This window comes from Strigops habroptila, chromosome 14, assembly GCF_004027225.2.
Source record: "Strigops habroptila isolate Jane chromosome 14, bStrHab1.2.pri, whole genome shotgun sequence".
Lineage (NCBI taxonomy): Eukaryota > Metazoa > Chordata > Aves > Psittaciformes > Psittacidae > Strigops > Strigops habroptila.
The window spans coordinates 1,984,687-2,001,570 of record NC_044290.2 but is presented as its reverse complement, the minus strand read 5'-3'; the positions used below and the strand labels follow the sequence as shown (position 1 = coordinate 2,001,570).

Sequence of the window (16,884 nt, the reverse complement as noted above, 5' to 3'; positions counted from 1 at the left end):
AGTTAAGTTGGGCTCAAACCCTACGTTTCCAGATGTGGACCTTGCAAACCAACATTCCTTCAGGAAACCCCAATAAACAACTGCCATTGCTAGCTGTAGGAATGAACTTTGTTCATTGCTATTCTTCATACTCGGGGTCACGCTTCATTTCGTCAGAGCAGGAGTACATTCTTCAGCTCTTCAGACGTTCAGCACCACCTGGTAGTAAAGTATCTTGCATTTTACCCTGGCTGAGAAGTGAGCCAACTCTTCTGCTTTGTGAGTTCAAACGGAAGGAATCGTTCATCTCTCTTGTCTTCTGTACACATCAAGGAATGGAGAATACAGAGAGGAGACTCTGCAGATTGGGAGATTGCTTCAAGCCTACAAGTCATCATCAACAACCTCTGTCTTCATTCTTTGCATAAATGAGTGACTTTCAGCATGTACCATGGAGGACATCCAGACTGAAGGAACAGGATGCACCCAGGAGAAACAGCTGTTGTATGAGGAACTCATGGAAAGGACATTGTGGTGGATTGGATGGATGTGGTGGAGTGGGGATTGTCCTGCAGGGCTGAATTGGTTTTGTCATTCTGCTTGTATGAGGAACTGACTTCTAAAAAGGACTTAGATTAACTGGTTAACTTAGATTAATTTAGATTAACTTAGATTTATGGTATATTATATTGGTGAAAACTAGAGACATCATCTTTGAGGTTCAGGTAGATGTTCTTACTTCCTATCATGAAGGTCCTTCCATTTTGGGAAACCTAAGAAATGCGAGAGCAGATTTCCAAGCCAGTCTACAGTGGATTATGCTGACCCTAAGAGGTGTTCTCTTTGAGCCTGTTTTAATTCCCTCTTTTTATAAAATATGCGTGGAGTAAATCTGGGTGAGCAGCTGGTCCTTCATGCCCAATGTAACTGATGCTTTTGCAGAGGCAAATGTGGATCAGTTGAAGTGATTGTTTCAAATATCTCTTGCTACAGCAGCATGAAGGTGGTTTTACTCTCTGAGGCTTCCCTATAATCCAGCTGGGTTTGTTTTGTCACTCTGATGTTCTAGGTGACTATTTTAAAGCAGTGAAAGATGGGAAAGGTAATTCTCTGGGACTATTGGCATAACTCCTTACAGCATCCTTAATTTTCTGTGAGCATCCTTACAGAGCTTACAGAAAATCACCTCCTGAGAGTCAGTGGAGAAAACTGCCCCACGCAGCCATCTTGGAGGAGACCAACATTTAAAACCTCACCATATACTAGAGCATGGAGATGGGGACCTTCAACAGGCAGTTGCTTTCACTGGCCTTATGTCTTAGAGCACTTCAAAATTACAAGTCACATTTGGTCTACTTCAGTCTTGTTAGGACCTCTCTGTTAGTCACCACGTTTCTGGTCACTGCATCTCTCTAGAAAAGCCATCTGTCTTGCAGTTAGGTGATGGCTCCCATCTGTCCTTGTCTGCCACGGGGAGAAAAACACTGCCAGGTACATTGCTGGCACTGAATTTCAAGTTATTTCAGGCTATGATGCAGCCCAGAGTTTAGTTCTTAGGTTTTGGTTGGGTTTTGTTTGGTTGATCATGAAGGAGACAAAGGAGAGCTTTTAGCTTGCCCAGACTGGGCTTCAATTAGTTTAAAATGGAAGAATCTCTTGTTAGAGTAGTTGAAACAAAACCATTTCATATAGTTGAAATAACAGTGCTTATTATCCACCTCTCCAAGTGTTTCCAACCAGGAGCTGAGCAAAACCATGAGTTTGCATTGCTGAACGTTTGTGGGTGGCTGCATTGGTCCTTTGCACAAGTACTTGAGTGCTTCTTTTCTGTGTGCCCTCCACAAGGGGCTTAGCAGGAGCCCACCTTGGCTGAGCTTCTCCAACCGTTCTGAGATAACCGGTCCTCATATCAGGAAAGGAGATTGCCAGAGCTGGACAGCTTTAGGGGCTTGGAGATCCAGAACCTGATTTTTGTTCTTGGAATACAGAGTGGGAGTTAGCCTTGGTTGAGCGGTCAGTTGTGTGGCTCTGGAGGTGATAAGAAAGGATGTAGTTGTTCAAGTCATGCAACCTTATTCATTAAGAGAGGGGATAAGATAGGAAAAGATGGCAAGATAAGGTAGGATGATAAATTGATAAGCCCACCTGAGGTGGATTCAGGATGGAAGCTAGATTAAAAAGCATTTTTTAAAAAAATATATATATATATATATATATATATATATATATAAAGTTCTGCTTTAGAAACCACAAGAAAAACAGAGCAGTAATGGCTAACATGCCTTGAGGAAACAGCATGTCACCAATATATAGAGGTGTTTGGTTAGTAAGTTGAATGCATTTATTCCTGTTTCTAATCATACTAATAATACAGTTGGAAATAATAATTACCCTTGCTGTAAGAAAACAAATTGCTTATGATTTAATATGCTAAAAGGCAGTTCAAATCACCAGAGGCTGCACAGTTCTCTCAGTGAGGGGAGGTTGCTTTTGTGAAGAATATCGAGCTCCCTGTTTTCTTGTGCCAGGCACTCGGTGAGCAGTGTGACTAGCTGAGTATTGTGTTGTATGTTGTTGTGGCATGTGTTAACAGCACCATGTTCTCCTGTCATTTCCACAACTTTTCCTGGCTGAAGTGATACACAAGCAAGCCTGGGTAGTAATCACATTGTCCCGTTCAGCTTCCAAAGGAGAGAAGCGGACCTCATCCAGAAACTTTCCAGCAGGCTACAGTAAGCGTAACTCTCTGTGAGCCATTATCAAGTATTTTCCATCCCCACAAAAATGGCTTTGATTAAACTAATGGAATTTGTCTCAGAAATAGTGTCATTCCATCTAGGGATTTTTGTATGATGATACTGCATGTCAGAATCATTTTACAAACTATCCCAAGTATGTATCAGGGTTCTTCTGTTGATTCTTATGGATGTGCTCCTGTCTGTTTCCTGTTCTCGGGTAGCTGACCATGGCTCAGGAGGTGCAGTGTTTCAGAAGGAGGGGCAGCATGCTCAGAAGGGTTATTTAAATTGATGAGCTCAGGTTTTGCTGGTGTTACTCTGCAGTGCTTGAATCCAGTGTAAGCTTCGAATGCCCAGCCATGGTGGGTTTAGGGGATGTGCTGCAGCCTGGTTCATGTCCAAATCAGAGTGAGTTTGAGATTAATGTACTCAGTTAAACCCAGGACAGGCTTCCCCATGAGGAATTGAAAGATTTCCTCTGTGCCAAGGGCAGGGTTAATCAAAATCCATTGGAACTCAGTCATTTACTAGGCGAGCTTAATAGAAAATACTGACATTTTGAAAGCCTCAGCCAAACCCCATTGCAAAGAGTGTCCCTGACTTCAGCCTTGTGAATGTGCTGGGTCTCGAGGGCTGTGAAAGGGCTCACAAGCGTGCAGTCTTCTACACTTGGTTAATATCTTTATTTTAAAGCTTTGGAGGAGCATAGAAAGCCAGAGCAATGCTAGGGAGAATCTCTGCCACTTGGTCATGATGAAAGGGAGCAAATATGCTTTTGCTTTTAGTCTGAATAGGTAAGAAAGAGATGCAAAACTAAATCATTTCCTTCCTTTACCACGTTTTCTGTATCTCTCCTTCATGACTAGGAATAAACATAAGCCTCAGGACACCTTACTTACATCCTCTTGCAAGGGCGCTGTTGCACATCGGCTTATTGGAAGCAGAAATTTCTTCTTGTGATGGATTTGCGGGAGCACCAACATTTTCAGCTCTCTAGAAAAAAATCTGATCTTTCTTTGGGAGACTTCCTCCAGTGAAATTGAAACTGGAGTTGTTATTTTATTAGTGTCAGCCTGCAGGGTCTGAAACCTGTTGTACAAGTAACACAGACATCGAGATAGAAGCACTACAACCTGTTGAGGCGATTTGAAAGACGTGGTTGAAATGTGTTAGCCAGAGTCCTGAGCTGTGTTTTCACTCTGAAGTTACAGATGGTGCACAGTGTTATTAGAACCCTGCAGTTTGCATGGAAGCTTTTTTTATTGTTGTTAGGATTTAGGTATTACCTTTGGCTGATTCACCACAAATTCAGTTTCTGAAGTCCTACTTTGTCAAGCAGCAGTTTTGCCAAACTTGTGGAGAAGTAGAATGTGTTCTCATCAACCACAGTGTAAATAGAGGCTGTAATGAGAGACTTCCCAGCAGAATCCAGCAGCAGGCAGGCGTGTGAAGGACAGTTTACTTGGATCTTTTTGACTCTGCAGATTTGTTTTATTCATGTCCACTGTAATATTGATACCACAACTTTTGGGCTTCGTGTTCCACAGAACTCTCAACAAAGTAAACCAAAGAGGAGATAGGTAGCTACTACCTGCAGCGTCTTTCTGGCCTTGCTTCCTGTCTGATAACTTTCAATTTTGCTTAAAAAAATCCACCAACTTTTCTCTGCTTTTCCCCACGGTCCTTCATTTTCATGCCAAGGAAATGCTTGTTGTAGGAAGTCCAGGCATCCCTGCCCTTTGGTGCTAACAACAGGGCTTGGGGAACTAACACAGCCTGTCCCAGAGCTTCCCAGTGCCTCCTTGTTTTTCCCAGGAGGTTCTGTGTGCATCTCCTCGTGGCAGACCTTCCTGCAAGGGGAATGGAGCTGGCCTGGAGCAGGGAGCAACATCCATTCCGAATGCGTGTGACCCCGTCCTTGGCCCGGCCGCGGTGCCTGGCGCCAGCCGGCCGCCTGCCTCCTGCCAAGCTGGACCCACGAGCGTTTTCATTTCTGACAAAGGGCAACTGTTCCCAGGAGTTGTTGTCTTGCTCGGTGCTCCTAATCCCTGGAATAACTGCTGTGACAAGCATAGTAACCATCTGCAGGAAGGCTGATCCGTCAGGGCCTTGTGAGTGCAGGGATCTCAGTGCCCTCCTGAGCTCATCCTCTCCTCAGGTTTTTATTCCCTTTACAACTTTTCAAAAGCAAGACAGGGAGTTGGAAGCTCACGTTCTGGACAAGTCACAAGGAGTCCCTAAGGTGCATTTGAAAATACTGCTTTTAACTCTTTGAGGAGTATCTAGTCCTCTTTAGCTATTTATTTATATTTTAAAGCAGACATTAAGCCTCACAAGTCCGTCTTGCCCATCCTGATCCTTCAGAGCACCTATACTTCATTTTGCCCAACATTCCCAGCCTTAGAGAGATTGGGATTGCACAGCTTAAAAGCCAAATGGTAAAGAGGAGGTGTTTGTCAGCTCACATCTGTGCAAACTGAGCACTAAACACAGGGATTGAAATCAGATCGCGGGCAGGAGCTGGGGCTGGACATTAGTTACTTTTCACCTTCACTAGAGACTGTTCTGTGGTTCCCCTTCTATTTTCTGAAGCAAGCTGTTGCCGTATCAAGTGCACTGGGATATAGTGCAGGCTTTAGGCAGGCTTTTTTGTATTTTGGGGGCCTGTCCGCCTGTGGATTTATGTCCTCATGTATCTGCAGCAGTGCAAATCTAGTAATAGATGTGCTGCGCTGATGATTATTTGTTCTTATTGCCTCACTCAGTTCTACATCAGAGAATTCCTGTTTTATATCAATACAGAGAGTCTATGTTCTAGACTTGCGTTTTTTTGGGCTGCTTTCTTGGCACTGAAATCCCTTGGGAGTTTGATTTATAGCGAAAAATTCCTGATATAAAGCATAGTTTATATCATCGTGTTCCAGTTATTTACTCTTAAAGCTAGCTCATGCTGCTTAAAGGAAAACTGCATCATTTACATGTGATAAATCAGCTAAATGGGCAAAATCTGTGTGAAGGTGTCTGTCAAACTTGTCATTTGGTTATTTGACCATTTCCCTGGGTATTTGAGAAAAGGTAAGCAGGAGCTGTGACTGCAGTACAAGGCAGGTGCAATCATCAGTGCATCACAGAAAGGAAGCCAGCCTCCAGCACATGAGGTTCTGTGGGTGACGGTGTGATGGTCCATCTCAATCCCAACCCCTGGAGCTCCACTGCTCCACAGCAGAGCACAGCTGTAGAGGGCAGACCTGCAGACGGGCATTTCCTAACTGCCGCCTTCCCGAGCTCCAAGCACCCATCCTGCAGCTGCAGGAACAATGGGACAGATCCGCTTTCACACTACAGCTGGGGAGAAAGAGGCTTCTTGTGTAAAAAGGAAATAATGAATTCAGATTTGCTTTCTCTTCTGATGTAGGGTAAGAAAAGCAAAGTTTCCTGGGCAGAAAAACAGACAGAGGGAAGAGTGGGGATGAGTTTAATGGGTTTATTTTAATAAATCACATCAGCATTTAAATCCTTTAACTCTCTGAGAACCTCAACATGAAACGCTGCTTTGAAACAAGAGATGGAAAGGGTTTGCTCAGAAAAATCCAACCTCACATTTCACTCTCCTGGTAAGGCCTCTCTGCCTTTTTTCTCTGCCTTTTGGAACAAGGTTTCTCTCTCAATGGTCGTGCTTCTTCCTGCCCATCTGGCAGGAGGTCAGCAGGAAATGCCCCTTGGCCAGTGCCTCCTCGGCTGACGCTTCTCACCTACCTTCTTCCAGCAAAAGAAGAACTATTTTTATGGTGCTGATAAAATAGGATGGTTGAGCAAGCAGATAGTGACTGATTCATGCAGTTTCCAGCATAATCAGCCTACAGAAAGCTGCCGAGTCTGGAAGTCATGTTGCTTTTCTTTTTCTCGCTCTTCTTTTCTCTCCTTTTCTCTCTCTTTTCCTCTTTCCCTTTCTTTCTTCTTCTCTTTCTTTCTTTCTTTCTTTTCCCTTTCTTTCTTTTTCCCTCATTTTACTGCCTTATTTTCGTTTGTTGCTTTTTAGTAAGCAAATTCCATGGAGGTCCCCCCACTCAGTGCAGTGGTTTGTTAGGCACAGATATTCTGAGGTGTGTGAACAGTGCTAGTGAACACCTCTGCTCCCTGTGCTGCTGTGTCTGTCACATCAGTGCTGTGTTGTAGCACTATCAGTAGGTTTCCTGAACTATTCCTAAGGGAAGTAGAGGGACACCATAGGGAGTGGCAGACGGGAAATCTCAAGCTAGGCAGGTTATAGAGCAGGAAAGATGAGGACAGGCAGAGCGGTGGTGAGAGGAGCTGCTGAGCAAGGCTTCCATGGAACAGGTCAAGGGTTCAGGACATGCAGCTGCTCAGAGCCCCAAAGTGCTAAACCAAAGCGGCACAGAGAAGCTGAAGTGCAGCAGATGAAGCCATTTGAACCGGGGCTGCTCCAGTCAGTTGACCTTTGGACCTGACCTCGTTGCCCTCACAAAATCCAGGTTCCAAATAAAGCCCAGCAGAGGTCGTGGTTGGGTGCAGCCTGGCGGCCGGCAGCACCCTCAGCTGCTGGTTGGCACACGGCTGCGGTTATCAGCATGGAATCGCCCGTAACGTGTTTATTTAAAGCTCCATAAGCTTTGTGTGTTTGGTCAAATGCTTCACCTGTGGCCTGGCTCTTGGGCCAGCCCCTGGATGAGCGAGTGGTGACTTATCAAATGCCCAAGAGAAGTGATCAGAGTCCGAGGGATGAGTTTGACAGAATCTCCCTTGTACACAGGGTGGTCAGAAGGATCTGTGTGCCATCATATTGGTGTGCACTGCACTGGGAGCTGTCTTTAATGCTGTTAATGCTACTTGGAAGTGGGAAAAGTCAGGCTTTTGGCTTACTTTACAACCCAAAAAGAGCAAATCAGCTACTGAATTAATGAAAACCTGACAAATTGCATGGCATTTTTGAGACAAAAAGTGTTGAAAATACTTGTGCATTTCCTACTAATTCAGCAATAACATTGCTACATTTGAACGAGTAATTGGGGCAGCTCAAAACAACCATTGAATTCTTCTGTCCTACACATCTGGGGCATTGGTTTGCTCCTTCCTAGTTGTCCAGGATTTGTGGCTTCACTAGGAGCAATGTTTGCCTGAGAATCTTAATTTAGGTGTTAGGTAAAGAGACACTTGAACAGGCAGGTTTTGGTTTCATACACTGCAAACAACTTGGGGTTTATCCATAGAAATGATTGACTCTTTATTTGGTTTTGAATAAATTAAATTATTGCTTAAAATGTTTTGGGGTTTTCTTTTTAAAGTGCAGTTTTCCATTAAGAGCAAATCCTTTCTAAAGTCCCCTGGATTCACACAGAACGTGCCTGTGTTGTAGAAACCCAACGGGAAGGGAGGCGGTTGCTGGGAGCATGGTGATGTAGAGCAGCAGAAGCTGTGGGGAAATGGGGCTGGGGAGTGCTCTTCAGTCTCTTGGTTCTGCATGTTACCAGATCCTGCTCGAAGCCTGATGTATTCTGTGCCAAGCAGAAAGAACTGTGTAAATGAGTGATTAGAATGACTCTACTGTATGAGACATTGAATTTTACACTGCAGCTGGAGAAGCGTAGATGCAATCGAAGCTGTGGGCAAGTGTATGTCATTTTTGATTGAACATTTTCCCCTCACCCCTGCACCCCCCACCCCAACCAAATCCTTCGTGGAGTCCGATTGTTGCTGTAGCTTTTGTGAACCCCTCTCTTCTAATGTTTAATCAAGTGCTGAAAAGAGACATTTACAGACTATTTAAAATGTGGAAAAATTGCTTCCCAATATTTTTGACAGAGAGAGACTGAGAACACACAGCATTGAATCATCAGGAAAATTGAAGATTTCCCCTGAACAACATTGGGATTTTACTGCAGAGGACTTGAAAGACCTTGGAGAAATTGGACGAGGAGCTTATGGTTCTGTCAACAAAATGGTCCACAAACCAAGTGGGCAAATTATGGCAGTTAAAGTAGGTGATGCCCATACTTACATTTGTACTTCAGTCCATTAGGGATGAAATGTGATGGAGAATTAATGTTCTTCCATCTAGCACCCATCTACTGCTCTTTTTCTATTTATTTCCAGTGTAAAGGCTGCTATTTGCTGAAAATACATGGTGTAATGGGCATATTGTCAAGTGATTTGTGAAGCTCTCATAATTGCTTGTGCCCTTTTGAAAATGTCTATCAGGAACCTGCTGTTTTGAGGGGATCACATGTCTCTGGAGACTGATAATGGGGCATGGGCCTTTCACCTCTGGGTCACTGGTTCAGATACAGCCTAGGTTGATGCTAGGTACAGGTTGACATCTAATAGCTCCATGGTGGCCTTTGGGATATAAGGTAGTGACTTAAAATTTGCTTTTTATGTAAGCATGTGCCATGGTGTAGCCTCACCAGGAGGAGCTGCAATGGAGTGGGCATCTTCTAGGGAGTGTTTTGTTCTTGCTGATATACGATGGAGTGTCTTTGCTTTGCGCTTACCATTCTGGACCTGCTCTGGAGATGGCAAGTCTAGCAGTTTTCTGGACTGTCCATTTTCTACCTTATGCTCCCCAAAACCTCCCCTTGAAACTAGAAGCAATGTTGTAACTTCATTTCCCAGGTGGAATCCTTGGCATGCCGCATAGTGCTACTCACTGGGCATTTTGGAGGAGCTGCTTGTCCATCAGGCTGGGTGAGGTGGGCAGCAGCCATCCTGCCTTCCCTCTCTCTTGTCCTTTTCTTTGCTTGCTGCTGGCCGGTAGCTAATAACATCAGTCTTCTAACACTGTGGATGATACCAACTGTAAGTGCTCCCATGAAAGAGTAGAAGTGAGTTATGTAGGAGTCTGTGTTGCTCTCTTTTCCAACTCTCCCTGTCTTTGGAATCTTCCTTGATCTGACCTGGAAATGTTCTCTCCTGCTGGTCTCACACGCCAGGTAGACTTGTCTCAGCCCCAGCTCCAGCTGCTGTGAATCTGATTTGTACTTGTCTCTAGTGTCTCACGTTACTGGAGTAACCACGACCCTTTGACTTTCTCCAGTACATACTGACTTCCTCACAGCAGTGGGCTCACTGGCCAGGTCGCTGAGTGTTTTGGATGAGCATGCAGTGGTGTTTCAACCTGGTTTTGAATCCCTAAAAGTCTCCAGTGGAGCTAGAGGCTGTCTGCAGCTAAAGGTTTGTTTCTCTTAGTTGCCTTTGGTGGAACTTAGAGTTTGCAGATCACAGGTTGAAAACTGCTGATGAAAAGCTGTCTGGGTACCCCCAGCTTCTCAAGCCCAGGGTGTGAGACCTGGGTGACTGTAGTTTTGCTACAATAATCGTGATAGCCATGGGTAGGAAAAAGACATACCTACAGCTGGGTGGCTTGGTTCAAAGCTCTGCAGCGTGTATCACTGTGGTGAGAAGAGCATTGTGCTGGCTTAGCTAACATCATCAAGGAGGAGGTGCGTCTGCTGGCACAGACACTATGTTGTCCCAGACTCTGTTTGCAGAAGGGATGATCAGCATCATGGGATAATCTTGTCAGTGTGAAGGGTCTGTGATGCAGGTATAGCTCTCATCTGGGAGGCAGAAGGCACCAGTGCTGTGTTCTTGAAGCACACAGTTGGAGGTGACATTGCACAGCATGTTGAGCTGGGTTTCCCAGGGGAAGAGAGGTGGCCTGAGCCTCATGGGGGTGCTGGGCCTGGGGGCCCACTTGTGAACAGATAAAATCCAAGAGGTTTACAGTCTCTGAACTCTGAAATGCCAAAGCTGTGGGCTGGGCTGCTGCCACTCTCTGAGCCTTGGGCAGGCATGGTGAGGCCTCCAGGAGAGGGAAGTTTGGAGGGTCCCAGCAACTGCATCATTTCCAGAATGCGAGTGACAGGGGACTGTTCTGTTTGTCCCAGTGGGGATAAAACATGAAGCTGAGCAAAGGGAGACCTGTGGGTGGAACAGCAAGTGAGATCTCCCAATGCAGCAGCAGCATCTATTCCACAGCTTGGATGCTGTAGTTATTTGAGGTGAGGTTTCAGGCCAGGGCTGAGCTTGGACTAGCGATTAGTTCATCCCAAACTGCAAAGTCTTTTCTTTCTCAGGTTGCTGTTCCTTTGGGGGCAGCTGAGGTTGTGCACTAATCTCCCTGCTCCTGCTCTGTCTAAATCTGCCCTATGGGCCATCTGTGTTTGGGGCTGTCACCTCCTGCTCGTTCAGTGTCCCCCAAGCCTGTGGTGTCCTGACAGCTTGCAGAGCTGTTGCTGTCCAAAGCCCCAGCTCTCAACTTGGCTTCTGGGGAACCAGCCGCTCTCCATGGTCTCTCCTTGCTCTACAGGCAGGAACTGAACTTGTTTTCTTCTCATTCAGCATAATACCCTTCCATTGAGAAGGTTTAGAAGCGGAGTGGTGCTTTGAGAAGAAAACATGTCAGTCTGGTCATATGAGGTCTTTGCTATGATTTCAATGACACCTGATACAGTTCCATGGTGTAGCACCATGTTGCGTGCAGGGCATCAGGAACGCTGCCCTGCAATTAACTGGATTGGGAAGCCAGTGTCTCCGGTTATTTGGTGGTGCTGCTGTCCCTCTCCTGTGCTCCTCCAGGAGCAGCATCAGTGCAGCAGGCAAGTCATCCATGGAATGACATCCAGCAGTACAGAATAGCTTCACGGAGGCCACAAGCCGAAAGTTGTTGACTGTTCTGCACTGATGAGTGAAACAGAGATGGCTCCAGAAGCTGCTGATTAGGTGCAGAGAAAATGGGTGTAGGGGCCTCCCCCAGCTGCTACTCCATCTTCTCCACCCTGCTTCTTGGAACGGCCAGGTCCTGTTTGGAGCTACCGTGCCCAGGAACAGGCTGCATCCCTTGTGGCTTGTCAGACCCTTCTGCTTCGGACGGATTCCAATCTTCCTTGTTCTATGAGTGTGCAGTTTGAAATCGTAGAGTCACGGACTGGTTTGTGTTGAAGGGACATTAAAGCTCATCCAGTTCCAACCCCCTGCCATGGGCAGGGACACCTTCCACTAGAGCAGGTTGCTCCAAGCCCCTGTGTCCAACCTGGCCTTGAACACTGCCAGGGATGGGGCAGCCACAGCTCCTCTGGGCACCCTGTGCCAGCGCCTCAGCACCCTCACAGGGAAGAGCTTCTGCCCAAGAGCTCATCTCACTCTCTCCTCTGGCAGGTTAAAGCCATTCCCCCTTGTCCTGTCCCTACAGGCCCTTGCCCAAAACCCCTCTCCAGGTTTCCTGGAGCCCCTTTAGGCACTGGAGCTGCTAAGGTGTCCCCTTCAGGAGCCTTCTCTTCTCCAGGCTGCCCCAGCCCAGCTCTCTCAGCCTGGCTCCAGAGCAGAGCTGCTTCAGCCCTCGCAGCAGCTCCGGGGCCTCCTCTGGCCTCGCTCCAGCAGCTCCACGTCCCTCTTGTGCTGTTGCCCCAGAGGTAGATCAGGACTGCAGGGGGGGGTCTCCCCAGAGCGCAGCAGAGGGGCAGGATCCGCTCCCTGACCTGCCTTTGCACAAGGAACAACCTTTGGTTCCCTGAAGCGTGGTTTAGCTCAGCCTTCTGCTTTCCCTCCACTGTGGCACCAGTGCTGCAGAGCATCAGCTCCTGCTGCCCGAGCACAGCCCTTCTGCGGTGCTTCCTGTCGATAGTTATTATTACTGCAGGAGAAAAACTCCTGGGTGCTGAATATCATTCAGGGTAATATCTATAACATAAATAACCTGACATCTGCAGGTGGAGGCGCCAGTTTCTTTCATTTTTTCCATTTATGTGTTTTGGCCTTATCAGCCAACAGATGGATCCTGGCACCCTTCAGAGGGTGTCTGGGTGCTTGCAGTGGCAGGACTGCTGGGTGAATCAAACCTTTCAGCTGTGCTCCATCCCAGCAGCAAAGGAGGAGAATGGACAAAGGAGGAGGATGAGTCTCATTGTGTCGCTGGCATGAAACCACTGCAGCAAAGCTTCATCTGGTGGAGAGTTCTTGAGGAGAGGCTCAGGTGATGAGATCTTGTCCTGCTTCTCCCTCTCTCTTTTGTCCTGCTTCTCCCTCTCCTTCAGCCTTTGTCACGCTGTACCGCTCTGAATGTCTATTTAAATAACAAAAATACATTATGTGCCTCTGTAGGAACAGGCCAGGGTGGCTGCAGGAGCAGCTTGTGAGGCTGCTGGCTGCAGCAGGTTGGTGTCAGAGGCACAGTTTGTCTCTGCCTAAGAGACTAAGAAAGATACAAAAGCATGATGCTTTTGTATCCCTTACCCTTTTTGCCATAGAGAGCCTCTTCCTGGAGCTATCAGGAAGCAGGGGAAAGGCTAAAGGAAAGAGGAAGCCAACTCGGGATTTGTACTCATACCTTTCTCATTTTTGCCCCTGAAATGTTACATTGAGTTTTACAATTCTTCCTAAAAGACAATCCCCTTATTCATTAGGCCCCTTCTTCTCTCAGATCTTCCTAGAGATGCAAAGCCCCTGCTTGCTGTCAGTCAGCTTGTATTGTGGTCTTCCTCTCACTGTAAAACCCCTCTTAATTCTCTTGAGAATTTATTGGTATGAGGTCAAGACTCCTCCAGGTGAGGAAGGGAACAGCCCAACATTGTCCAACAGGAGCTCTGTCTCTGCAAATCCACAGCTGCATGGCCAGTTTGTACATCAGCTCCTCACCTCCTTGGCAGGTTTCTCTTCTGGGCACGTCCTTGAAGAAGTCCCTGCCCTGGCTGGCATTTGCCTGCAGCACCAGCACCAGCTTTCTGTGATATTGCCTGGTCCAGCTTCCAGTTCTACCCAGTGTTCTTTCACTTGGCTTTTGGTTTCTTCTTTTCCTCTTTAGTCTGTTTTTGCCCAGTCTATGGCAGTTCATAAATGACTTGTGAATGATGTCCTGAGCTGCTTCACTCTGCGGGGAGACCTGGTCCCTTCTCAGGATCTGCTCGTGCTGTCACTCCTGGGTTTATTCCAAAGGCTCTTTGCAGTTTTCCAGCCCCCTTTTGCATTTGCCCTCCAGCATCAGCACCTCTTCTTGTCCCAGCTGCTGCAGGGGTTTGTGCATCTTCTTTCATGAGGGTACCACCAATTCGAGGAACACATCTTATTCCTCTGATGTGTCTTGGGCACATCAGAGGAATGAGAAGCCCCATTTTATTGGGGCGAAATGGTTTTCTTGGGAAGCTCACCCAGCAGCTGGGTGTTTTCTTTCTGTCCTGAGCTTTCCCTCTGGCACTGGGGATAGTTCACACACACACAAAAAAGAACTTTGAAAGATCTTAGACATACTTGGTTTTTCCATAAACCCAGAAATAAATAAAAACCCCAAACCGGAACGAAAGTTGGGGAGTGAGCAGGACTTTTACTTGAATACTGTATGTAATACCAGGTGAGGGTTTTGTTAGCCAGGATACTTAAAAAGGCCTCTTGAAGGCCAGGAAAGCTTCTTGTTTGAAGAGTCCACAAGCTAAATAAGTATTTAAAGCAGGGCAGGAGCCTGAGCATGGCAGTGATGTCCTGACCTCCACCTCCTGCTCCACTCCCCGTCAGCCCCCAGCCCCAGAGCCAGGCAGCCCCTTCCTGCCCCGCAGCAGGGATGCCTCTGACATTTGGGCTTCCGTATTGGCACCTTCTGCCAGTTTCTTTTCAGCCAGTTCAACTGGCTGGAACATACACCATCAAGAGACAAATAGGCTGCTTTGTGCTTCGGTTGACCTTCAGGCTTCTTGTTGTGGCCTCATAGAAACATCTTGCACCTCCTTTTCATTCGTTTCCTGTCAGGAATAGGACATTAAGCCAGCTGGGGAGAGGGTTGTTTTGTCCTCAATCCTTGTGTTTGATTTTGCCCCAACACAGAAGATGTAGTGATTTTCAGCCGTATACCAGAACTTTCTGTATCTTCTAATGTGTCCCCGTATCTTCCAATATGTGTTCCTAGGTGTTGCTGCCCATGGCAGGCGGTTGGAACTAGATGATCTTTAAGGTCCCTTCCAACTGAAACTATTCCATGATTTCATGAATTGTATAAATCAGCCTAGCTGATTTAGTGCTGCTCTGCAGTATTGGAGTCTAAGCCTCCAGTTCCCGCCTGTGTCCTTAGATATCATTGCTGGTTTCTTGTTTTCTGCTTAGACTAGCAGTATTTTTGACCATACTACAGATGGGCTTCCACTTCCGCTCTGAACTTGTCCTCAGAAAACCAGCAGCAGTTTCAAGATCATTTGGGAATGATCAGGGAAGGTGGCCAAGGCACTGCTTAAATACACATAAAATTCAGCAGGATGTCAAGCCTCTGAGGTGTGCACAAAAGATCCCTGTTCTTCCCGGAGAAGCCAGTAAGCTGTGGAGGCTGTTCAGAGCACAGTGCCTCTTTCAGGTAGTTTTGCCTTGTAGTCAGTGCTTGCTCTCTCTCTCATCCATAGCTTTAAACCAGATGTTATGTCTTTGGCTTTCACAGGTTTTCTCTGATGGCAGTCTCACAGCTGGAATAGGTTGCTAAGTATCAGATACCCCTGAAAGCAGACATTTTATCATTTATTTATACCTGCATAATCTCTCCATCCTTACCTGGGTGCCTGGTAGCCCATAAAAGCCCACCAAAATGACCCCTCAGTGTATTAAGCTCAGTCAAGGGGCAAATTTCTCTGTCCTTCTGATTTCCCATCTGATTTCTGAAGAGAAGTCTTGGGGCTTTTTGCAAGCTGGCTTGATCGCAAATCATCATTTCCATTCTTCACCCTTTCCCAGGTTGACTCCTTTTGGTTTATTGAGTAGAACTTTGTTTCACTCATCTGGTTGGGTAGCTGGCTGAGAGTTGGGGAACCCGTGCTCCAAGCCCTGCTGGTAGCCCAGGGGGGAGGCACTGACTGAGTGAGGGCTAAAAGGGAATGGGGAGAGAGCAAGAACCTTACTAGAAGAGGCGGGAAGGTGGAGACCTGACATATTTCTGTCAGCAGGAAATGTGTTTTGGAGTGGTAGATAAATATTCTCACCCTCAGCAGCAAGTGGATAAACCCCCTTTTCCTGCTGGTTTGGTGTTGACAGTCCCAGCCATCCCCTGGGAGTACTGTTCAGGGCTGGGCTGTGCCTCCTGCTGAGGACACGTGTGAGCCCCGTGCACAGGGCAGCGCTGCCTTGTCTTGGAGTCAGAATCATAGAATAGTTTGGGTTGGAAGGGACCTCCAAAGCTCATCTAATGCAACTCCCCTGCAATGAGCAGGGACATCTTCAACTAGATGAGGTTGCCCAGAACCACTTGAGTCTTGCAACTCAAGGAGCTGGTTTTCAGTTTGGTGTTTATAGCATTTTCCTTTTTCTTCTTCTTTTCCTTTTGTTTTTAACTTGTCCCTACCCACTGCACCTGAATCTTTCCATGTGTGTACCGGGGCTGGGTGATGTGGCTTCTGTTTTGGGTCTGGTTTCTGGGATCTGTCTGGTTTTAGGTTTGAGAGTGGTCCAGTCTACAGCATAGGTTATCCCTTTGCTGTTGATGCTGCCCAGAGCATAGCTTTCAGAGCTCTTGTTCCTAGTATCAGAAGGCTTTGTCCTTACCTGTGTTTGTATTAAAAGGGCTGGAGAATTTTCCTCTGGAGGATTTGATGCAGTGTAGGTGTGAGGCCAACAAGGAAATGTTAGAAAAGAGACTTCCCATAAACCTTTACTACAAACCCCACTTTTTCCAGATGTGGCTTGTTTGGCCATGTCAGTGACTACATGCAGTAGAGTGACCAAGCTCTTCAGGTAAGACCTGAAGCTAAGTCAGATCTGTCCATCCCTGTCTTACATGGTGCCTTCAGGCTGTTGCCTCACCTTGTGCCTTCCTTCCCTGCCTTCTCACATGTTCTTGGGGGAGTGAGTCTGTGGTAGCTGCTGCAGTGTCTTGCACTCTGCCTTGGAGTTAGATAGCAGATTGGCATTATGGCTCGTGTGCTCTTTGGGTAGTGGTTGCTGTTGACTTCAGTCACCTTTTGCTCTTTCTTCCTTGTTTCGCTCATTCCTTACCTGGGGAATTGTAACCAGGCTCCGTGGTGCCCTCCAGCTAAACAAAGCCATCTCTTCCAGCCTGAGCTCACCTCAGCTCAGCGCGGTGCTGCATGCTGCTCCTGAGAATCTCCCCTTCTCTTGAATTTGCCACTCAACAGTCTCCAGTACTCTTGTATGAGACCTCCCAGTCTTGCCTCATATCATTATGAGGAAT

The 16,884-nt window shown here is 46.7% G+C and overlaps 1 protein-coding gene across 2 annotated transcripts in view; it reads left to right on the top strand.

Moving 5' to 3' along the window:
* The window catches only part of MAP2K4 (mitogen-activated protein kinase kinase 4), an 83,145-nt gene that overhangs the window by 41,246 nt on the left and 25,015 nt on the right, over positions 1 to 16,884 (top strand). For both annotated transcript variants that reach the window (XM_030505816.1, XM_030505817.1), the window contains exon 3: positions 8,538 to 8,712. In XM_030505816.1, the coding sequence (XP_030361676.1) occupies positions 8,538 to 8,712 (175 nt within the window). The remainder of the gene's footprint in view (positions 1 to 8,537; positions 8,713 to 16,884) is intronic.